General features: G+C 36.8%; 1 protein-coding gene and 1 long non-coding RNA gene across 3 annotated transcripts in view; one reads left to right on the top strand and one right to left on the bottom strand.

The window, feature by feature from the left end:
* Positions 1–26,113, top strand: part of LOC136026980 (uncharacterized) — a 306,126-nt gene that overhangs the window by 194,765 nt on the left and 85,248 nt on the right. The gene's annotated exons all lie outside the window — the stretch shown is intronic.
* Positions 1–26,113, bottom strand: part of LOC136026976 (uncharacterized) — a 266,593-nt gene that overhangs the window by 231,220 nt on the left and 9,260 nt on the right. For both annotated transcript variants that reach the window (XM_065703847.1, XM_065703848.1), the window contains exon 2: positions 1,968–2,143. In XM_065703847.1, the coding sequence (XP_065559919.1) occupies positions 1,968–2,143 (176 nt within the window). The remainder of the gene's footprint in view (positions 1–1,967; positions 2,144–26,113) is intronic.

The raw sequence follows: 26,113 nt of genomic DNA, 5'->3' as shown, positions 1-26,113 counted from the left end.
CAGAAATTATTACCCATATGAGGGGCTCACCTCCTTCTAATACCTCGCTCTTTACGCTAAAGTATTTTCGGTAATTTCAACTACTTATTCTACGGCTTTTGTGATTCAGGGGGTCATTCTTAATGAATTGGGATAAAATTTAAGCTTTAGTGTAAAGAGCGAGGTACTGACGATGGGGCGAATCCCCTCATATATGTAATAAAAACATGAGAATACAAAAGTTCTTTACGTAAGCTAATTTATAAGTTACGTAAATCTTTTACCAATAAAAAGATTCGTAAAAAATTAAAAGTTCTAGTTGCCTTTTTAATTAACCAAAAAATCGGGGGGCAACTAGGCTTCGTCCCCCGCTCTTTTTTTCTCAAAATCATTCGATCAAAATTATGAGAAAGCCATTGAGCCAAAAAAAAAATATGCAAATTTCGTTTTGATCATTCCTCTGCGGAGAGCCAAAATCAAAACATGCATTGATTCAAAAACGTTCAGAAATTAAATAAAAAAAACAAGTTTTTTCAACTGAAAGTAAGGAGTGACATCAAAACTTAAAACCCACAGAAATTACTTCGTATATGAAAGAGGCTGCTTCCTCATCAACGCCCCGCTCTTTACGCTAAAGTTTTTTACTGTTTTAGAAAGAAGAATTGAGAGAAAGAGTCAAACTTTAGCGTAAAGAGCGGGGCGTTGATGAGGAAGCAGCCTCTTTCATATACGAAGTAATTTCTGTGCGTTTTAAGTTTTGATGTCACTCCTTACTTTCAGTTGAAAAAACTTGTTTTTTTTATTTAATCTAACAATGAAACGGTAAGTTACCTCTGTTCAAATGAATTCTAATGTCATTTATTTAGTTCACAAATTTATTTCGAATGTTGAAAACCTCTTATGTGTTATAATTTGTCCTCCAGAAAGTGTCATCGGGGCCGGCATTTTGTACCAAGCTGGTCTCAATTGATAGGAGTCATCAGATGACATGCTAATTGGGATTTTTCGTTAAGTTTAAACGATCAATTTTAGTGTAAACGAACATTTCTGCAGAAAAATGCCCGAAAAGTGTCATATGTGCGGTGATGCCTTCTAGAGGGTGCCAAGTGCCAGCAATTCAATGTTAGAGGATGGGAATTACCCTGAAACATTGCAATTTAGGAATGAGAAGGCAAGTTTCCGCTTTTCAAATAAAAATAATGGTCATTTTTCAGCTTATAAGTTTATTTTTTAGAGAAAAAGGCTGGAAACCGTTAGGTGTGATAATATGCCCCCCCCCTCCAGAGGGTGTCATCGGAGGTAGTATATTATGCTACGCTGGCGTCACCAGAGATTGACCTAACATGAAATTGTTACTAAAATTACCAGCCCCAATTAAAGCTGATATAGTTTACATAAAGTTCTAAGAAAGAAGTTCTTGTCTATTATGGAGTATTAAAATTATTAAAGTTGGAGTATTAGTGTGTTGTAGAATTCTTTCTTTTGCGAAACCTATTCAGCGTTCTTTTTTTTTTACACAATTTTTTAAGGAGCTCATGAGTGTAGCTGTCAGGAAGGATAAATTTAAATTTTAGCTACTGAATTTATATCCCAATTATCTTCTATAGTTGAAACAAGAAGACAATATAGTGGCTGAGAACAAAATTACATCTGGAAACATATACCTCAAATAAGCAACTAAGGTCATAAAAGGAATTCAATATGCTTTTGAATACCAGGATGGTTAAGAGCCAATAGATTGGATATTAGACGGTAACTCTCTCTCTCTCTCTTTGACCCTTAATCTTCCCACTGTCAAAACAAATATTGAGAGAGAGAGAACAAAAAAGTATACAAAAATTACTCAATAGCTAGTTCATTTAAGTTGTGATAAAATTTGCATTGGATTTTGTTATTTTTACCTCTTATCAACCACCCCTCCTCCCTTCTCTAGATAAAAGAAGTTCTAGAACATGTGCAAAAAAATATAAACCTAAATTAAAACTTACCAGGTTGAAGATTATTGTAATTCATATTGGATCTTCCAGTTGCATCTGTGCAATTTCGCCATTCTGATACGTAAAATCTCGAGTCTATATTATCTTCTTGTAATTCCGAAAGAGCTTTTTTAAAATCTTCGTTTGTCTCATGGAGAACCAAATCATCTAGTATTCCAAAAAGTTCTCTAAAATTGAAACAGAAGTCAGTCCTTAAGAAGCATAAAAACATTAAAAATTGACACGATATATATCTATATATATATATATATATATATATATATATATATATATATATATATATATATATATATATATATATATATATGAAGAAAGACATTGCAATTGTAACTATGATATAAAATGTACTATAAAATCTTAGGTTTTAGATACTATAAAATCTGTTAGGAGAAGAACTAAAACAGACACACCAAATTAAAAAAAAAAAAAAAAAAAGACTAGGGACTGGTAAATTTAGGTTTAATTTAGCTCTAAGGTAAATTTTCGTAAGTTAAGTTAATTTTAAGTTTCTGGCAAACTAGGTAAAATTAAGGTAAATGAATGTAACTAGGAAATTCGTAAGCAGGAGAACCAAAATGGACACACAAAATTAAATAATGAGACTAGCGACTGGTAAATCTAGCTTTAAGGTAAATGTTTGCAAGTAATGGTAAATTTATATTCATGGTAAATTAATGTAATCATGAAACCCGTTTCAACAGAAACTAAATCGAACAGACAAAATTAAGTAATAAGACTAATGGCTGGTAAATTTAGCTTTGATTTAGCTTTAAGGTAAATTCCGGTAAATGGAGGTAAATCTAATTTAGCAGTAAGAAAAGCTTAGCTTTAAATTTGGCGTTGGGTAAATTGAAAAATGTTGACAGACTTCAGTAATCTGTTTTCATAATTCTTGTGCTCTGTATTATCTAATTTTGAATGTCGAAGAACAGAGTTTGATTATAAAAAAAATAAGAACGAACAGGATGCTTAAAACGGACACAAATTAGCTAATGTAAGATATTAATTCTAAAATGAGCAGAGATTGCTTTGAATAAACAAATTAAACGCAAGACGAACAGAAATTATAATGAACATGAACATTCAAGTTTGAAGGAAAAAGAAATTAGCCTGACTTAACGTGATATTAACCCACCTAATTTCTCCTAATTTAGAGTTCCGTTTCTGCTTTACCGAAAACCAAAAAGATTACCTAATTGAAAATTTTGTTAGGATCGTGAAGAAACAAGGCCGCAAGTGCTACATAATATGCTCCCAAAGATCCGGGAATGTATTTTTATAGTCTGATAAATCTACATTAAAATACAATCCATTTCTATCTAATGTTTGATGGGTCACATTTGGAGCAATATTTAGTTGTTTGGGCAAAAAGTGGCTGTTTTTTTTTTAGGTATTTTCGTGTGTTTTTTTTTGTATTATTTTTATATGCTCGTACTCGTTTTTTTGTATACTTTGTTTTGCGACAAACTGTTAGGTCTAGTTCTATTTAGGCATGTGCGTGTTGTGGTTTCGAATAGTCTTTCTGAAAGCACCTGGATGGCAGAGAGTGGGACTTCTTTTAAAAATAAGAAGAAGTATTTCTTGATGTTTAGCGATGGGTTTGGAGATTCTTTGGGATTTATTATTTTTGGGATTCCTTTAGGATCTTATATGTATATATGTGTATATATGTATATATATATATATATATATATATATATATATGTATGTATGTATATATATATACTAGTTGTTGGGATGGCACTTCACGCCACCCCAGCACCTAATTGGTGGGGATGCTTCGCAACCCCCCCCCCCAAGCCCCCCGCGCGCATAAGTCGTTACGTGCCATATTAGTTACGTTCCATTGTAGTTGTGTCCCTTTGTCCCACCTGTGTTGGGTTGTTGCCTCTGAATTATTTGTCTTTATTGTTTCTATTGTTTGGTAAATGACGACTTATACGTATTGACGACATGACTGCTTGTCCATGGCTTATTCTTTATGGTTGATTGTGTATGGCTATGCTATTTGACCTATGTGATTGTATGGATGAGTAGGGTTAAGGCCTCATTCAAGTGTTGGTCAATATTAGTCACTAATTTAGGAAAACAGTTTTCCTTTTCTCCTTCTGTCTCTTTCATGTGTTTTTTTTTTTTTTTTTTTTTTTAATGTGTTTGTGCTGCTGCATAAACCTGACAATCTATTTATATGCACAGACAATGGGACAGCCCCCCCGCGCGCGTAAGTCGTTACGCGCCATATTAGTTTTTTTGTAGTTTTTACCTTTTTTAGTTTTTTTCTTCTTTTGTATTAATGCTAAAGCCAAGGTTCAAACCTGAAGCCTCTCGGACCTAGAACCTGAAACATAACGCTTTACCAACTCAGCTACTTCGGCTTGAATACGTTCGTTTTGAGCAGCTTCCTCGGGTGTTGCCATTGTAGGTTCTTCAGTCATTTTACAATTAGAAGTTTCTCTTTCAACGGTCTTCTTACAATTAAAAATTTGTCTTTGAACGATATTCTTAAATACCTGTGTCCTGGTCGTCATTTATATTCCCTGTGTCCCGGTCGTCATTTGTGTCCCGGTATCCCAGTCTGTGATTTCTCTTTAAGTGTCCCGGTTGTTATTTATATACCCTCTGTCCCGGTCGTCATTTGTGTCCCGGTCTGTAATTTCTCTTTGAGTGTTTTTTCTTTTTAGTATTTTTTAGTTTTTTACATTTTTTCTTTTTTCGGTTTTCTTTTTCTTCTTTATTTTTCAGCTTCACTATGAAATACATATCGCCGAACCTTTGTTTTTTTTTAACTAAAATCTGGTAGGCATTGATGACCTTATCCAAGTCAAAATCCCAAACCCAATCATCATCGCTATCATTTTCAGTTTTGATATGTTTTGACTCTCGCTGTCCAGGTGGATCTTCATCTAACTCCGCGGTTTTGCGTTCTTTAGCCTCAAGCCTGTTTCCATGCTGTTCTTTTGATTCCTCGGCACGCTTTCTTTTCTGACTTTCTCTATCAGCAGCAAGTTTTTTGGCATAGACTCTTTGAGCATCTTCATCGGCTTTTGCCATTGTAAGTTCATCAGTCATTTTAAACTTAAACATTAATAGATTTCTACGTGAACATATATGTCTTAAATATCTTTAATGACGTCACCGTCATAGCAAAAATGACGACAACTAACTTCATGACGTCAGTCGACACAGAAACATGACGTCACCTGACAGACAGACACACAGACAGACAACTTATTTATATATATATATATATATCATGAAAAGAGAAATCACCGATGCAACAGCACAAACACATAAAAAAAAAAAAAAAAAAAGACAGAAGGAGAAAAGGAAGACTGTTTTCCTAAATTAGTAATTAATATAGACCAGCACTTGAATGAGGCCTTAACCCTACTCATCCATACAATCACATGGGTCAAACAGCATAGCCAAACATAATCAACCATAAAGATGAATCCATCGACAGGCAGTCATGTCGTCAATAAGTATATATATATATATATATATATATATATATATATATATATATATATATATATATATATATATATATATATATATATATATATATATATATATATATATATATATATATATATATATATATATACTAGCTGTTGGGGTGGTGCTTCGCGCCACCCCAACACCTAGTTGGTGGGGGCGCTTCGAGCCCCCCCAAGCCCCCCCCGCGCGCGTAAGTCGTTATACGCCATATTAGTTACGCGCCATTGTAGTTGTGTCCCTATGTCCCACCTGTGAATATAGATAGATATATATAGTTTTTTTGTTTGTTTTTTTAGTTTTTTGTAGTTTTTACCTTTTTTTTAGTTTTTTTAGTTTTTTTTTTTACTTATGTCCTGGTCGTCATTTATACTCCCTGTGTCCCGGTCGTCATTTGTGTCCCGGTGCTTTGTTGATGGTGATTGCTAATCGAACATTCCTTTTGTCCCGATCGCTTTCTCTTTGAGTGTCGTCATTTATATTCCCTATGTGCCGGTGGCCCGGTCGTCATTTGTGTCCCGATGTCCCGGTCTGTAATTTCGTCAGTTGAAAACATGACGTCAGTCGACAAACAAACATGACATCATCCGACAGACAGACCCATATATATATATATAATATATATATGTATATAATATATATATATGTGTGTTGGGGGGGGGGCTTCGCCCCCCCAAGCCCCCCACGCGCGTAAGTCGTTATGCGCCATTGTAGTTGTGTCCCTGTGTCCCACCTGTAAATATATACATATATATATATATATATATATATATATATATATATATATATATATATATATATATATATATATATATACTAACCAACTCGTCCTGGCCGAGTTGGTTAGTGCGCTGGATTCGGGATCCTTTGTCTGAGAGGACGCGGGTTCAAATCCCAGTGTACCCAATTCTTCAGTTGGGACGAGGGTCAGTGGCGTGACTCTGTAAGCTTAGCCAGAGTCGACCCAGCTCTAAATGGGTACCTGGAGAAATCTGGGGAAGGTAAACAGGAAGGGTGTGTGAAAGCACAGGATGGCTGGCCCCCAACCCCCCATTGCACTTTCTGGCCGAAGGGCTAAGAAATGGAGATCAGCACCGCCGGTAGGGACTGTAAAGTCCAATGCTGTATCCTTTACCTTTTTATATATATATATATATATATATATATATATATATATATATATATATATATATATATATATATATATATATATATATATATATATATATATATATATATATATATACATATATATATATATATATATATATATATATATATATATATATCTATATATATATATATATATATATATATATATATATATATATATATATATATATATATATATATATATATATATATATATATATATATATATATATATATATATATATATATATATATATGTATATATATATATATATATATATATATATATATATATATATATATATATATATATATATATATATGTAATATATATATTGTAGTTGTGTCCCTGTGTCCCGGTCGTCATTTGTGTCCGGGTGTCCGGTCTGTATATACATTCGTTTTTGAATTGGTATATGATGAAATACATTTTTGTGTTTTTCTCCTTTTTTTAGTTTTTTTTTTGGTTTTTACCTTTTTTTTAGTTTTTTTTTCTTTTTAGTTTTTTTTTGTAGTTTTACATTTGTAGTTTTTTTTTTAGTTTTTTTTTCTCGTTTATTTTTCAGTTTTTTTCCTTTTTTATTTTTTTTTTCCTTTTCAGTTTTTTAGCTTTTTTAGCTTTTTTTTTATTAGCTTTTAGCTTTTTTTCTTTTTAGTTTTTTTTAGTTTTTTTTTAGTTTTTAGTTTTTTCTTTTTAGTTTTTTTTTTGTATTTTTAACTAGCCAAGGTTCTAACCTGCAACCTCTCGGACCTAGGAGCTTTGTTGATGGTGATTGGTAATCGAACATTCCCTGTGTCTTCGTCGTCATTTATATATCCCTCTGTGCCCCCCGGCGTCCCCGTTGTGGTTGTGTCCCTGTGTCCCGGTCGTCATTTATATTCCCTTTGTCCCGGTCGTTATTTGTGTCCCAGTGTCCCGGTCTGTATATACATTCGTTTTTGAATTGGTATATGATGAAAAAAAAATTTGTATTTTTCCCTTTTTTTTCTTTTTAGTTTTTTTTTGGTTTTTACCCTTTTTTAGTTTTTTTAGTTTTTTTTCGTTTTTCTTTTTAGTTTTTTTTTGTAGTGTTTACCTTTTTAGTTTTGTTTTTCTCCTTTATTTTTCAGTTTTTTTTCTTTTTTAGTTTTTCAGCTTTTTTTGTTTTTTTTATTAGTTTTTGTTTTTTTTTCTTTTTAGTTTTTTTTGTAGTTTTTTTTTTAGTTTTTAGTTTTTTCTTTTTAGTTGTTTATTTGTAGTTTTTACCTAGCCAAGATTCGAACCTGCAACCTCTCGGACCTAGAACCTGGAACATAACGCGTTACCAACTCAGCTACTTCGGGCCTGAATACATTCGTTTTTGAGTTGGTATATGATAAAATAATTCAGACGTCATATGTGGACAGACAGACAGACAGACATAACACACAAACAATTTATCTATATACTAGCTGTTGGGGTGGCGCTTCGCGCCACCCAAACACCTAGTTGGGGGTCTAGGTATATATATATATATCTATCTATATAAAAATAAGTTGTCTGTCTGTCTGTGGATGGATCAGGTGACGTCACCTGAAAAAACTGGATCAGGTGACAAAACTGAAATCTGAAAAAACTAAAAAAAGGCAAAAACTACAAAAAAAACTAAAAACTAATAAAAAAAATAAAAAAGCTAAAAAACTAAAAAAAGGCAAAAACTACAAAAAAAACTAAAAACTAATAAAAAAGCTAAAAAACTAAAAAAACTAAAATAAGGCAAAAACTACAAAAAAAACTAAAAACTAATAAAAAAAATAAAAAAGCTAAAAAACTAAAAAAACTAAAAAAACTAAAAAAAGGTAAAAAACTAAAAAAACTAAAAACTAAAAAAAAACTAAAAAAAGGAAAAAACTGAAAAATAAGCTAAAATAAAGGTAAAAACCAATAAAAAACTAAAAAAAACTGAAAAAACTAAAAAAAGGCAAAAACTACAAAAAAAAACTAAAAACTAATAAAAAAAGTAAAAAAGCTAAAAAACTAAAAAAACTAAAAAAAACTAAAAAAAGGTAAAAAACTAAAAAAAATAAAAACTAAAAAAAAAACTAAAAAAAAGGAAAAAACTGAAAAATAAGCTAAAATAAAGGTAAAAACCAATAAAAAACTAAAAAGAAAAAAAGAAAAAACTAAAAAAAATTTTCATCTAAAAAACTAAAAAAGGTAAAAACTAAAAGAACTAAAAAAGAAAAAAATAAATGACGACACTCAAAGAGAAAGCGACCAGGACAAAAGGAATGTTCGATTAGCAATCAACAAAGCACCGGGACACAGGGAGTATAAATGACGACCAGGACATAAATAAAGTAAAAAAAAAACTAACAAAACTAAAAAGAAGGTAAAAACTACAAAAAAAGAAAAAAAAACTAAAAACTAATAAAAAAACTAAAAAATCTAAAAATCTAAATAAACTAAAAAAGAAAAAAAAGGAAAAAAATAAAGGAGAAAAACAAAACTAAAAAACGAATGTATATACAGACCGGGACACCGGGATACAAATGACGACCGGGACACAGGGAATATAAATGACGACCGGGACACAGGGACACAACTACAACGGGGACACCGGGGGAAACAGGGGGATATAAATGACGACCGGGACACCGGGACAGGGAATGGTCGATTAGCAATCACCATCAACAAAGCTCAAGGGCAATCATTAGAATCATGAGGTATAGATCTGAATACAGATTGTTTTCCCATGGACCATTATATGTTGCATGTTCAAGAGTCGGTAAACCTGACAATCTATTTATATGCAAAGACAATGGGACAGCAAAGAATGTTGTATATTCGCAAGTTTTACGTAGTTAAAACCATATATATATATATATATATATATATATATATATATATATATATATATATATATATATATATATATATATATATATATATATATATATATATATATATATATATATCTATCTATATTCACAGGTGGGACATAGGGACACAACTACAATGGCGCGTAACTATTATGGCGCGTAACGACTTACGCGCGCGGGGGGGCTTGGGGGGGGCGCCCAAACACCAACTAGGTGTTGGGATGGCGTGAAGCGCCACCCCAACAGCTAGTATATATATATATTGCCCTTGAGCTTTGTTGATGGTGATTGCTAATCAAACATTCCCTGTGTCCCGGTCGTCATTTATATTCCCAGTATCCCGGTCGTCAATTGTGTTCCAGTGTCCCAGTCTGTAATTTATCTTTAAGCGTCCTGGTCGTCATTTATATTCCCTGTGTCCCGGTCGTGATTTGTCTCCGGATGTCCCAGTCTGTAATTTCTCTTTAAGGTTCCCGGCCGTCATTTATATTCCCTGTGTCCCGGTCGTCATTTGTGTCCCGATGTCCTGGTATGTAATTTCATCAGTTGACAAACATGACGTCAGTCGAAAAACATGACGTCATATCGACACACACACACACACACACAAACATACACAGACAACTTATTTATATATATATATATATATATATATAGATATATACATTTATATATGTATAAATATTTATATATATATATATAATATATTATATATAGTATATATACAGTATATATATATATATATACTAGCAGTTGGGGTGGCGCGAAGCGCCCCCCAAGCCCCCCCCCCCAAGCCTAGATTTATCTATGTGTATTGATAGATTTATATATGTGTTTTGAACTACGTAAAACTTGCGAATATACAACATTCTTGGCTTTCCCATTGTATGTGCATATACAAAGCCTTATGTACTAATAACGACGTCATATGCAAACGCTCTTTCTACAAACAAACAAACCTGCATACACACAACTCGTTTTTATATAGATAGATAGATAAATAGATACAATACAAATTAACTGCGTAAAACTTGCAAATATACAACATTCTTCGCTGTCCAATTGTCGCTGAAAATATAAATAGATTGTCAGGTTTACCGACCCTCGAACATGCAACGTACAATTGTCCATGGGAAAAACAATCAGTATTAAGATCAATACCACATTTTTCTAATGATTGAACTTGAGCTTTGTTGATGGTGATTGCAAATGCTAATCAAATTGGGAATTGCAATCTTTTAAATTGAAAAGGCAGATCCGTTGGAATCATGGGAATGCAAGGAATAAGAACAGCCTCACCCTCAAAAGGCCCTGTCAAGATTATGGCCTCTATTACGTTTTCCATTGTTTTTTTTTTTACGGCAAGTCGCGTGCCATTGCAAAGCTTTGGTGGGTTCATATTTCTTAACAGTACTATTGGTACGCCTATTTTTAGTTGTAGCACGTGTGGTAGAAACCCTGAAAGATCCACGGAATTTAAAAATTCAGATGGATAATTAACCGCCTCATTTGGTTCCAAAACTGTGTCGACTGACTTGTAAAGGACTGCCTGGTCTCGAATCTTGGTTAAAACAATATTGTTGATTTCGTGGACGTCTATATTTTTGGGTGCAAGAATCGCTCTTTCACTTAGCCATTTATTATTTTTATAATTGTTTAGAATATTCGGAAATAATTATTCAATCAATTCATTTTTGGACGTCACTAAATTACAGCATTCAGCAGGTAGTTGTATGCGTCCTGATTTTGAGTCTACTGGGAGCTTTCCGTTTCCAATTGCCAGTAATTGATCTGAAAATGTTTGACCAGAGTCATCGTTTTGCAATCGGACACGCATATTTGTAGTTAATTTCAATGTTTTTACGTGTGCCCATAAATTAGAATTTTTCAGGCAAGCATTCATTTCGTCTGCAGGGGTTGATCTAGGTATTATAGGTACTGTTTGCCTGAAATCTCGCTCAAGCAATATTAATGTGCTGCCAAAGGGTTTCGAATTCCCTCGCAAATCTTTCAAACATTGATCCAGAGCCTCGAGCGATTTTTTGTGTGCCATTGTGCACTCGTCCCAAATAATAAGTTTGCATTGCTGCAATACATTACCCATCCCAGATGATTTGGAAATATTGCACGTGGGAGTTTCTGTAGAATGCAAATTCAGAGGCAATTTCAAAGTGGAATGAGCAGTTCTTCCACTAGGCAGCAACGTTGCAGCTATTCTGGACGACGCAATTGCCAACGCTATATCATTTTTTGATCGAATTGATGCCAGAATCAGTTTTATCACATACGTTTTACCAGTACCTCCTGGCGCATCCAAAAAGAAAATTTCTCCAACGTTGTTATCGACACAACGCATTATCGTATCATAAATGTCTTTTTGTTCTGACGTTAACTTGGAAATGTTATATTGTAGATATGACAATAGATCACTCGCACTGTAACTTTGTTCACGATCCAATTCTACACATGTCGAAACAGCAGCGGCACGATTAGGTGAAGGCCTTCCCAAATCCTGAAGAGGTTTGTTTGCCATACATACGTACAAATCTTCTATAATAACTAAAGTGTAGTAATAAATCTCTGATGTAAAATCAAAAGTCATATCTGACGTCTCTAACCGTTTTCGATGGATTATATCTTCAGACATTTTTGATTTATATTTTTCCCATAACTCTCTAGGAGCTGATGGAGAGCAAGTTGTTAGCATGATGCCAAACAATGCACGAATTTGACTTGGAGTTGACGTTTCGCACGCGACATTGATGCAGTTATCCCAGTGTTGGTCATTCTCCAATAAATTCAGAGCTAGGCATGTAAGCGTCATGTATAATATATATAGATAGAAAATCGAAAATCCAGATCAATATATGCCTACTTTCAAAGTAATAGGGCAAATGTATCATAGAGCAGGGTCCCTACTACCATTCCCAGGCGAGAATCATAGATTTTTACAATTGTACATCAGTGATAGAAATTCGGAATTGAATGCACGTTGTGAAATTTCTCCCAACGTTGAAAGGACAATCGTTTCCCAATTGCAACATCTTTTCCACGAAAATAATAATTTAGTACGTCTGTTCAAAACAGCCATCGATTTGATGCCTAATGATACGCATAAAATTGTTATTTCCGCTGACAAAACGCCTCCTGGCCAACATGTGCGTAGATACACTGCTCCAACTATCGACGAAGTGGCAATCGTTATGGTCGGTGATCAGTTTTTACCTCGAGATATTATTCTTCATAAGCGAAACGCTCAGTTAGCAAGAATTGCTGAAACTCATCGATGCTAAGATGCCATACAATATCCTATCATTTTTTGGGATGGAGCCGACGGCTATCACTTTAATATTAAATTGATGAATCCAGCCACTAACAAAGAAATGAATAAGAAATGCAGTGCAATGCATTATTATTCCTATAGACTAATGATTCGGCAGGATGAAGAGAATTATATTTTAAAATGCCGTCAATTGTTTCACCAATATGTCGTTTATATGTATGCAAAAATTGAATCAGAACGTTTGCTATTTATCCGTCTGAATCAGACGAACAACACATTCATTTGCGAGATGCAGTTGTAAATGACGGTAATACCACAAACGTTGGAAGATTAACGATTTTACCTTCGTCATATGCTGCCAGTCCCCGTCATATGCATGAATATGCTCAAGATGCTATTGCGTATGTTCGTCTCTATGGTCGTCCAGATTTATTTATTACATTTACATGTAATCAATCTTGGGACGAGATACAGCAGCTTTTACTTCAAGGACAATCGGCGGTTCATAGACATGATATTACGGCCCGTGTCTTCCGGCAAAAGTTGAAAACACTGATAAACTACATAGTAAAACTTGAAGTGTTTGGGTCAGTGCGATGCTGGCTGTGCTCAGTTGAATGGCAAAAACGAGGATTGCCACACGCAAATATACTAATCTGGCCACATTATAAAATTACGTCTAACGAAATTGATGATGTGATTTCCGCTGAAATACCTGATGAAAATGTCGATAAGGGGTTATATGATATTGTTGTAAAAAATATGATACATGGACCTTGCGGTGCACTGAAGGAAAATTCACCATGTATGGCAAAAGGAAGGTGCACAAAGCAATATCCTCGACTTTTAGTACCCAACACAATTACTGGCAATGAAGGTTACCCACAATATAGAACTAGATCTTCTGAAGATGGCGGTAAAACAGCAATAATAAAGAAGCGTAACGGTACCATCATCGAAGTAGATAACCAGTGGGTTGTAGATAACCATATTCCCCATTATTATCAAAAACATTTAATGCACACATAAACGTTGAATACTGTAGCTCCGTAAAGGCAATCAAATCCATATGTAAATACGTCAACAAAGGCATTGACATGGACGTTTTTGGCAGGCAGTCCGAAATCAAATGTATCGACGAAATTGTACAATATCAGGCTGGAAGATACATAAGCAGTAATGAAGCTGTTTGGCGAATTCTTTCATTTCCGATGCATGAACGTAGTCCAGTGGGTTGTTCACTTAGCGGTACATTTACAGAATGGTCAACGTGTTTATTTTTCGGAATCCAACGTGCAACAAAAAGCCCTGAATCCACCGCATTCAAAGTTAACTGCTTTCTTTTCGCTATGCAAAAATGATTCTTTTGCAAAAAACTGATGTATACTGAAGTGCCTTCGTATTACACGTGGAATACTAAAAACAAAGTATTTGAACGTCGAAAACAGGGTAAGTCAGTCGACGGCCAACCTACCATCTTCAAAGATACCAAGATAGGAAGACTCTACACCATTCACCCCAATCAACATGAATGCTTCTTTCTACGCCTGCTATTGGTGAATGTACCCGGTCCGACGTCCTTTGATTATTTGAGATCTGTAAACGGTACTATACATGACACTTACCATAGTTCATGCCAAGCTCTGAATTTCTTGGAGAATGACCAACACTGGGATAACTGCATCAATGACGCGTGCCAAACGTCAACTCCAAGTCAAATTCGTGCACTGTTTGGAATCTTTCTAACAACTTGCTCTCCTTCAGCCCCTACGGAGTTATGGGGAAAATATAAATAGAAAATGCCCGAAGATATACTCCATCGAAAACGGTTAGAGACGTCAGATATAACTTTTGATTTTAGATCAGAAATTTACAACTACACTTTAGCTATTATAGAAGATTTGTGCGTATGTATGGCAAACAAACCTCTTAAGGATTTTGGAATGCCTTCACCTAATCTTACCGCTGCTGTTTCGACATGTGTAGAATTGGATCGTGAACAAAGTTATAGTACGATTGATCTATTGTCGTATGTACAAAATAACATTTCCAAGTTAACGTCGGAACAAAAAGACATTTATGATACGATAATGCATTGTGTCGATAACAACGTTGGAGAAATTTTCTTTTTGGATGTGCCAGGAAGTACTGGTAAAACGTTTGTGATAAAACTGATTCTGGCATTGCTGGAGATTTCAGGCAAACATTACCTATAATACCTAGATCAACCCCTGCAGACGAAATGAATGCTTGCCAGAAAAATTCTAATTTATGGGCACACGTAAAAATATTAAAATTAACTACAAATATGCGTGTCCGATTGCAAAACGATGACTCTGGTCAAACATTTTCAGATCAATTGCTGGCAATTGGAATCGGAAAGCTCCCAGTAGACTCAATTTCAGGACGTATACAACTACCTGCTGAATTCTGTAATTTAGTGACGTCCAAAAATGAATTGATTGAAAAAGTATTTCCGAATATTCTAAACAATTATGAAAATAATAAATGGCTAAGTGAAAGAGCGATTCTTGCACCCAAAAATATAGACGTCCACGAAATCAACAATATTGTTTTTACCAAGATTCGAGACCAGGCATTCTTTTACAAGTCAGTCGACACAGTTTTGGAACCAAATGAGGCGGTTAATTATCCATCTGAATTTTTAAATTCCGTGGATTTTTCAGGCTTTCCACCACACGTGCTACAACTAAAAATAGGCGTACAAATAATACTGTACAGAAATATCAACCCACCAAAGCTTTGCAATGGCACGCGACTCGCCCTAAAAAAAACAATGGAAAACATAACAGAGGCCGCAATCTTGACAGGGCCTTTTAAGGGTGAGGCTGTTCCTATTCCTTGCATTCCCATGATTCCAACGGATCTGCCTTTTCAATTTAAAAGATTGCAATTCCCAATTCGATTAGCATTTGCAATCACCATCATCAAAGCTCAAGGTCAATCATTAGAAAAATGTGGTATTGATCTTAATACTGATTGTTTTTCCCATGGACAATTGTACGTTGCATGTTCAAGGGTCAGTAAACCTGACATTCTATTTATATGCACTGACAATGGGACAGCGAAGAATGTTGTATATTCGCAAGTTTTAATCAGTTAATTTGTATTGTATATATCTATCTATATAAAAACGAGTTGTGTGTATGCATGTTTGTTTGTTTGTAAAAAGAGCGTTTGCATATGACGTCATTATAAGTACATAAGGCTTTGTATATACACAGACAATGGGAAAGCCAAGAATGTTGTATATTCGCAAGTTTTACGTAGTTCAAAACACATATATAAATCTATCTATATTCATACGTGGTACACAGGGACACAACTACAATGGCGCGTAACGACTTACGCACGCGGGGGGGGGGATTTGGGGGGACACTCAAAGAGAAAGTGACCGGGACACAAGGAATATTCGATTAGCAATCACCATCAAAAAAGCAACGGGACACAAATGACGACCGGGACACAAGGAATATAAATGACGACCAGGACACTCAAAGAGAAATTACAGACCGGGACACCGGAACACAAATGACGACCGGGACAAAAAGGACGACCGGGACACCGGGACACAGGGAATATAAATGAAGACTGCGACACTCGAAGAGAAATTACAGACTGGGACACCAGGACACAAATGACGACCGGAACACAGGGAAACAACAACAACGGAAACGCCGTGGGGCACAGGGGGATATATAAATGACGACGGGGACACAGGGAATGTTCGGTTAGCAATCACCATCAACAAAGCTCAAGGGCAATCATTAGAACAATGAGGTATAAATCTGAATACAGATTGTTTTTCCCATGGACAATTATATACTGCATGTTCAAGAGTCGGTAAACCTGACAATCTATTTATATGCACATATATATATATATATATATATATATATATATATATATATATATATATATATATATATATATATATATATATATATATATATATATCTATATTCACAGGTGGGACACAGAAAACAACTACAATGGCACGTAACTAATATGGCGCGTAACGACTGACGTGCGCGGGGGGCTTGGGGCACGAAGCGCCCCCAACAGCTAGTAGGGAATATAAATGACGACCAGGACACTCAAAGAGAAAGCGACCGGGACACAAGGAATCGTCGATTAGAGATCACCATCAACATAGCATACAGGGAATACAAATGACGACCGGGACACTCAAAGAGAAATTACAGACCGGGACACCGGGACACAAATGACGACCGGGACACAAATGACGACCGGGACACAGGGACATAACTACAACGGGGACGCCGGGGGCACAGGGGGATATATAAATGATGATGGGGACACAGGGAATGTTCGATTAGCAATCACCATCAACAAAGCTCAAGGGCAATCGTTAGAATAATGAGGTATAGATCTGAATACAGATTGTTTTTCCCATGGACAATTATATGTTGCATGTTCAAGAGTCGGTAAACCTGACGATCTATTTATATGCACAGACAATGGGACAGCCAAGAATGTTGTATATTCGCAAGTTTATTCGCAAGTTTTACGTAGTTAAAAACGTATATATATATATATATATATATATATATATATATATATATATATATATATATATATATATATATATATATATATATATATATATATATATATATATATATATATATCTATATTCACAGGTGGGACACAGGGACACAACTACAATGGCGCGTAACTAATATGGCGCGTAACGACTTACGCGCGCGGGGGGCTCGGGGGGGGGGGGTGGTTGCGAAGCGCCCCCACCAACTATGTGTTGGGGTGGCACGAAGCGCCTCCCCAAAAGCTAGTATATATATATATATATATATATATATATATATATATATATATATATATATATATATATATATATATATATAAGTTGTCTGTGGATATGACTGTCTGCCTGTCTGTCGAGTGACGTCATGTCATCATGTCGTCATGTTGTCATGAAGTTAGTTGTCGTCATGTTTGTTATGACGATGACGTCATTAAAAGTATTTAAGAAAATCGTTCAAAGACAAATTTTTAATTGTAAGAAGATCGTGGACGGAAAAATATTTAATCGTAAAATGACTGAAGAACCTACAAGGGCAACAGATGTCTACTTGGAATAATCATGTTGAAAGTGCTCAAAGAGCTGCTCAAAGAGTCTATGCCAAAAAACTTGCGGCTGATAGAGAAAGTAAGAAAAGAAAGCGTGCCGAGGAATCTCAAGAACAGCAAGAAAACAGGCTTGCGGCTGATAGAGAAAGTAAGAGAAGAAAGCGTGCCGAGGAATCACAAGAACAGCAAGAAAACAGGCTTGCGGCTGATAGAGAAAGTAAGAAAAGAAAGCGTGACGAGGAACCACAACAACAGTGTGAATATAGGCTTGCGGCTGATAGAGAAAATAAGAAAAGAAAGCGTACCGAGGAATCACAAGAACAGCAAGGAAACAGGCTTGAGGCTGATAGAGAAAGAAAGAACAGAAAGCGTGCCGAGGAACAACCAGAGCAACGCGAAACTAGACTTGCTGCTAAAAGAGAAAGTGAAAACAGAAGGCATGCCGAGGAACTACCAGAGCAACATGAAACAGACTTGCTGCTAAAAGAGAAAGTGAAAAAAGAAGGAATGCCGAGGAATCAGAGCAACCTGAAAGTTATCGCCTGGCATTCAGGTACAGCCCAGTCGATGATTATAGCTTGATTAGATGTGTTCAAATCGGGACTATGTCTAAAATTTGTCCCTATTGCAAGGCCTTGAAATACAATGGTGAAACAATGGGAATGTGTTGCGCCTCAGGAAAAGTTAAACTTCCTCTATTGGCTGCACCACCAGAGCCATTGAAGACTTTCCTTACTGGAACTACGTCAGAATCTAAGCGTTTTTTGTCAAAAATCAGAAAATATAACTCATGTTTCCAACTGACGTCGTTTGGAGCCCAAATCGAAAATCCAGATCAATTTATGTCTACTTTCAAAGTAATAGGGCAAATTTATCATAAAGCAGGGTCCCTTCTACCATTCTCAGGCGAGAATCATAAATTTTTACAATTGTACTTCATCAGTGATAGAAATTCTGAATTGAATGCACGTTGCGAAATTTCTCCCAACGTTGAAAGGACAATCGTTTCCCAATTGCAACATCTTTTCCACGAAAATAATAATTTAGTGCGTCTGTTCAAAACAGCCATCGATTTGATGCCTACTGATACGCATAAAATTGTTTTTAAATCCCGATCGGCTCTTGATAATCTTGGAAAACACTAGAGTGGGTTGATCGGGATGAAACTTGGTGGGAATAATAATCACAATTCCTATATAAGTGATTGACATAACTGGACCAAATTCGCTCTCTTGGGAGAGATGGGGGGGGGGTTCTAGTGCTTTGGTGAGTTCGATGCTTCTGGACGTGATAGGACGATGAAAGTTGGTAGGTTTGTCATGGAAATGCACAAATTGATTTGATAACAGTCGTTTTCCCGATTATACCATCTGGGAGGGGAACTGGAGTGATAGGAAATCGTCAAAATCAAGGTATGTTTATTTTCCGAATGGGTTACCAGATCTTAATGAAACATGATATATAGAAAGATATCATGTCTCAGATTATTTATTTTCAATTTGAGTACGATCCGGAGAAATTTGGGGATGGAGGGGGGAACGGGAATGTTGGCAACCGGAAATCCTGGAAAATGCTTAGAGAGGAGAAATCGGAATAAAACTTCTTAGGAAGGTTAAGCGCAAGTTCAGGATACGTGATTGACATAACTAGACCAGATCAGATCTCTTTAGGGGAATTGGGTGGATTTCTAGTGCATTGGCGAGTTCGGTGCTTCTTGACATACTATGACGATGAAAATTGGCAGGTATGTCAGGGACCAGCACAAATTGAATTGTGAAGAGTTTTTGTGCAAATTAGACAATCTGGGGGGCTGGTGGGAGAGTTAATCTTGAAAATTGAGGTATATTCATCTTAAGAATGGGTGATTGTATCTTAATGAAACTTAATATATAGAACGATCTCCTGTCTTAGATACCCCGTTTTCATTTCGGATCGGACGACTATCACAGCTGTTTAAAAATGTTTTGTTAGCCCCTTAATTTAATCGCCCTCCTCAACCTCTAAATGAAGGCTAAGGCCCCCCATTCCAAGATTTGACTGGTGCCCTCATTCGCATTCCGTTCTTTTTCTTTTATTAATATTTTTTTAAGTAAACTTGTTAATTGTATCGATTATTCTTAGCTGATTTACCCAATTAGCAACAAAAAGCAAAGCTTTCATATGAATGCAAAGAGCAAATTCGAAACTTAAAACGAACAAAATTATTTATATTCTGTCAGTTCAGTATATATCTGCAAAATTAGCACAAAAATCTTTGATTGCTGCTATGTTTTCCCTATTTTACGAATAAGAAAACTCAATGTTGAAGATGCATCAATTCTTCTTTGTGTTAAACGTTCGATAGACGTTTGGTAACACCGAAAATTATAGCTATTTGTCTATTCACAATGACACATTGAAAAGTAGGTTTGTAGCTAAAAGTTTTAAATGGATAAAAATAAAATATCTGGACAAGAGCACAGAATTGATAAGAGACGAAGACTGGTGGCTGAATGTGCAAGGGGATCGAAGCATATTTCCGGATATTTTGGTAAAATATCTAAAAATAGGGCTTTCGTGTGAATAAATCTATTTATCTTTTTTAACTCTGTAGCTAATTTGGTTGAAATTAAATGAATAAAAGAATTAAAAGCAATTTAGGCCAGGAACAGAGCCATGGGGGTAGTGGGGGCGACCCTCCCCCCAAGACACTTAATCTTTTACTTGTTTTATTTTTTAAAATAAACACATTGGCGGCTTTGATCCAGTGGCCCCCCGCGCCCAAAATTTTGCTCTTGATATGTTTGAGAGTCAGACATGAAACTGCTCAGACGTTCATTTTACGAGTCATTTTGTCATACAATTATAAGATAAACCTCGTTTTCAGGAAAAAATTAATCATAAAATTAAACTTGCTTGCTAGACCTTCATCTTCAGATTGTATTTTCTTTTTTTGGTACGGTTTCTGGGCGTCAATGATGGGAGCATCATAAGGCAACTTACAAAATTAATCTATGTTAAGTAGAAATTTTTCGTACTGCCCCAGCCCTCTCCCCAATTAAGAAAATCCTTAATTTTAGTTTTGTGACTAATTTAATGGCAAATGGCCCAATAGGCTTTCGTTTGATAAATCTATCTATCTATTTATTATAACTATATAGCTAATTTGGTCGAAATTAGATTAATGAAAGAGTTAAAAGCAATTTAGACAAAAAACAGATCCATGAGATTGGAGGGGGCGACTCTCCCCCCCCCCAAGACACTTCTGGCACCCTTCTTCCGCTCTTTTTCCTTTTTTAATCATTCTAAAAATAAACTTGTCAAATTGGCACCCACATCGAGTCACATTGGCGCCATTGGTTCCGTGGCCCCCGTGCCCAAAATTTTTCTCTTGATCTGTCAGAGATTCAGACATGAAACTGCTCGCATGATCCCCTTACGAACCATTTTGTAATAAAATTATAAGATAAACCTCATTTTCAGGAAAAATTATTCATATATTTAAACTTACTTGCTAGATCTTCATCTTCAGATTGTGTTTTCTTTTTCTTTTTTTTGGCAATTTTTTTTTATTCTCTTTCTTAAGAGTCCGTCAATTTAGGGTACAGTTTCTGGGTGTCAATGATGGGGGTCAGATAAGACAACTTATAACATTAATTTCTGTTAAGGAGGAATTTTTTTAACTACTCCTCCCCACCCCACCCCCCCAACCCCCTTATAAAATCCTGAATTTTAGTTTTTTGACTAATTGAATAGCGGATGGCCCAATAGGACATTCGTGGGATAAATCTACCTATTTATTTTAATTATAAAGCTTATTTGGTTGAAGTTAGATGAATGAAAGAGTTACAAGCAATTTAGGCCAGCAATAGCTTCGCGGGATTGGAGGTGGTGACCCTTCCCTAAGATGTTTCTGGCGTCCTTATTCCGTCCTTTATTCTTTTTTAAATCTTTTTTTTTATAAACTTGTCAATTTGATGCCCATCTCGAGTCAAATTGGTGCCCTTGGTGCTGTGCCCCCCCCCAAGACTTTTCTAAATCCAGTCCCGAGAGGCTACAAAACACATCTATGAACTCAACCTTAGGCCACTTTCGCCCAAAAAAATCCTCACACAAAGTCTTATCAAAATATCTTGTTTCTTTTGAGAGTTAAAGTGCGTATAGACGTTCGTCAGGGCAATATTGTCTCGCCTCTTGCCCCGTCAAATTATTGAGTCATATGTGTTAATCCAGGTAATTCAGAAAATCTGAAAATTTTATAGAGAATTCTCTACTAGAAAACCTGCATAACGCAGTGTATGCGGTGGGTGGAGATCGTCCGGAATAAAGCAGACCATGGTCTGCTGACCACGTGTTACTGGATATGGGGGAACCCCCTAACTAAACCCTCCTTGCAAAGGATGGCCTTGACTTCTCAGGGTTGGTGGAGCCCACCCCGGGGACACTCAATAGTTAGTCCTCTAGCTAATCAGGTCCCAGGCCTAGGGTCGGATAGGCTTGCGACACCTCCACAAACTTGCGACTAAGTGCAACGAATAGTGATGTTATTTCTTCGGACGATCGATCTTCTTTGTACATTTAGAAACCTCAGCATGTCCCCGGACCAAAATTTGACCATCATTTGAACTTTGTTGACCAAGGCGGTTTTCGCCTGGCCAAATGGAACGTTCTAACCCTTAAGTTCTCTTGAGTGAAGTCACTGCTTGTACTAGAACTGAAGCGTTTTGGTGTGGCTGTAGCAGGTGTAACCGAAGCTCGTCTTATAGGAAACGACTCAGAAGACATTGGTGAAGGCTATCACCTAATTTGGTCGGGTGATCAGAGAACCAAAACTAATGGAGTCGCACTTGTGCTAGACTCTCCGACCAGGAGGTACTTCCTTTCTTACGAGCAAATATCTGACAGGATACTAACAGCGCAAATCCAGTACAAACATGGAAAATGGACCATCATTGTCTCCTATACCCCGACAAACTAAGCCTCAGATGAGATGAAACATCGTTTTTACGCCCAGCTGTCTAGCATCCTGGCAAGGTGCATCCTAACGATGTTTTAACCCTTTTTGGTGACTTCAACGGCACTGTCAGAGATACAGACGGCGTTTGGAACAATGTTTTAGGGCATGTAACACCCGACTGCTTGAACGACCATGGGGTAAGGCTCCTTCGGCTGTGCAACATGCACAATCTTGTGATCACCAACACCCTTTTTCAAAGGAAAGTGGTTCAGAAATATACCTGGTATAGCAATGACAGACGAACAAGAAAGATGTTAGACTATATAATCGTGTCCCAACGCTGGCGTTATTCTATAATTGATTGCCGAACTTACAGAAGTGCAGAATAGGGAAACACCGACCACAGGCTTGATGTCTCTAACCTTAAACTATGTCTGAAAGCCCATAAAAGTGATCATCGTCCCCCCAAAATTAGATTTGAACAATCTCAGAGAGTCCAACACGTGCCAAATCGATGCTGTCTCCATCTCAAACCGCTTTGACTGTCTTCGTCAAATTTCAGAACCTGAAGAAGCATGGCAAATATTCAAAAATGGCGTATTGCTTTTGGCCGAAAGTACCATTGGTCGTCTGAAGCCCGGAAAAAAGTCCTGGAACGCAGGAAACTCTAGATGCTATGGAACAGCGTCGCAAAGCACGCCTAGTCAAGGATATGGTTACCAACAGACGCCTAAGCGGCGTAAGAAATAAATTCGTCCACAGAGACAGAAAGCTGTTCACCAAGATAAAGGCCGCCGATTTCGAGGAGGACGCCAGAAAGGGTGACACATGCACTTTATACAAACACCTTCAGGATCTTAAAGATGGGAAGCAATCCTCCCTAGGCCCTACCACATCTAATGATGGAAATATTCTCACTGACGAGAGCGCTCAACTGTCTGCCTGGAAGGATCACTTCTCTTCACTTCTAAGACTGGACTGTGTTAGCCAGCCCGAGCCTGACCTTCTTCTAGTTGCATCTAGCACCCCTGAGGCAAAGTGTACAATATCCTTTCACCTCTACAGAAATCCTGAAATCTCTGAAACGAATGAAATACAGCGGAGCCCCAGGAGTCTGGGGTATCCCTGCAGAACTGCTGAAATATGGTGGGGCAGCGAGCCTTCTCTAGCTCCAAGTACTGTTCTCCATACCATTTCGTACAGAATGGATTCCAAAAGACTGGCTATTGGGTGTCCTTATGCCTCTCTGGAAACGGAAAGGCAGCATCTGCTCCAACTATCGTGACCTCACACTCCTCTCTGTGCCCGGGAAGCTCTTCATAATGCCCCTCTTGGACCGCTGTACCACTTTCCTCAGAAGCCAAAGAAGAATCCAACGGGCTGGCTTAATGCCTGGAAGGTCTACCGTGGAGCAAATACTCAATTGCTGCAGCTGATAGAAAAGACTCAAGAATTTAAAAAAAAAAGCATACGTTGTCTTTATGGATTTCAAGGCTGCTTTCGATTCTGTCGACCGGCAATCACTCTGCTTCATTCTGAAAACAAAGGGACTGCTTGCGAAGTACTGCAACCTTTTCGAGCGGCTCCACGAAGGGACTGAGAGCTGCGTGCAAGTCAATGGCAGACACAGCCCATCTTTTGAAATCAATAATGGAGTCCGGCATGGCTGTGCTGCTGCTCCAGAGCTATTTAATTGTGTCATCGACTACATTATGACTCGGACCATAAACAGCCTCCAGTTTGGGTTGCATTACAGCGATAGAGTACTTTCAGACGCTGACTATGCCGATGACCTTGCTCTTGTCTCTGATTTACCGTCCGAAGTTCACAGAAGCCCTAAAGATCCTCCCGTAACTCACCGCGTCTCCCGCCAGTCCTAATGGTCGGGGACAAACCAGCTGAGATTGTTGAGGGATTTACATACCTTGGCTCTATCCTCTCAAATGACGGATAAATCCTCAAAGATCTAATGCACCGAATTGCCAAAGCCTCAGCAGTAATGGGAAGACAAAGTACCCTTTGGAGGAAACCTTCCATCAGCCGTAGGACCAAGATGCGCATATATAATGCTTCGGTGGGATCCGTGCTTCTTTACGGAGCCAAAACCTGGCCAGCCACTCAGTCTGTCCATAGCACAGTAAATATAGCCCAAACAAAACATCTTCACCACCTTGAAGGACTATGCTGGCACGATTTTGTTAGCATCAAGAACCTCCTGGCATTAACTGCTCAAACACCCTTCTCAGTCCAACTCACCCAAAGAACACTAAGCTGGTATGGACATCTCCTTCGCATGCCCCCCAACACTCCCGCACGAACGATTTTGACTTTGATCCCGTGCTGCATGCTGGGAAACGCCCAAGAGGTTGTCCCCCAGCCAGATGAAAGGACACGACAGGTGCCTTCTTAGCCATGGCAAAAATTCAAGAGGACGTCCACATCCTTGCAAGAGACCAGTCTAATTGGAGGCGCCACTTAGCATCACTCTCGACGCCGAAAGCATTTCGACAGGAGCATTAAGTCAAAGTAAGTCAAGTCAAGCAGTGTATGTGGTCTTGCAAATTCTTTTAGAAGGTTGTATGTTCAATTACTGACAGAGACAACTTTTTACAAGTTTTTTTCTTGCTCTGCCATTTTTAGTATTAATTTTTAGTTTAATTTCAAAAAAAAATTAAAATGTCTGGCCTTAACTAACACTTTTACCAGAAATGTCAGATTGAATCACGTTTTACGGTGTTTAAATGTGGAATTTGCAACAGTATAAGCCAGCAAGCGTAGGAGGGGTTAAATCAAGCGATGGATTTAAAGCAATATAAAATTATAGAAAAAGCTATTCAGCTTTAGAGGCAGATTTCCTGTGCAGTGGTGCTTATCACGATCGCCTTGAAAAAAAAAAAAACAGCGACAATATTGTAAAATGCTGGCTCTTCCGACCTCGTCACAAGTGCCATGTGAGCTCTTTGCTCTTGTTTAAGTGGTATTTTGACTCATACATTTAGTTTGAAGTACATACATGCATCTTTATTAGAGTTAATGTTTGTCGGACGATTTTGGTCTTTATTCGAATACTTTACGATGAATAGAAGAAGAAATACTAACGAAGAGCTTTAAACTGACAGGACTAGCCATTATAAACATTAACCAAAATACTGATTTAGACATAGTCCCTGTAATAAAAAGATATGGCAGTTGTGGAAAAACAGAAATAGACTTTTTTTTTAAAATTGTGAATTCTGTAACTTAATAGAAATATATAGAACTGTAAAAAGTGGAAATATACACTACATTGTTATG

Source organism: Artemia franciscana, chromosome 5, assembly GCF_032884065.1.
Source record: "Artemia franciscana chromosome 5, ASM3288406v1, whole genome shotgun sequence".
NCBI lineage: Eukaryota > Metazoa > Arthropoda > Branchiopoda > Anostraca > Artemiidae > Artemia > Artemia franciscana.
Note: the sequence above shows the minus strand (reverse complement) of the source record. Positions and strands in the feature narration are given on the sequence as shown.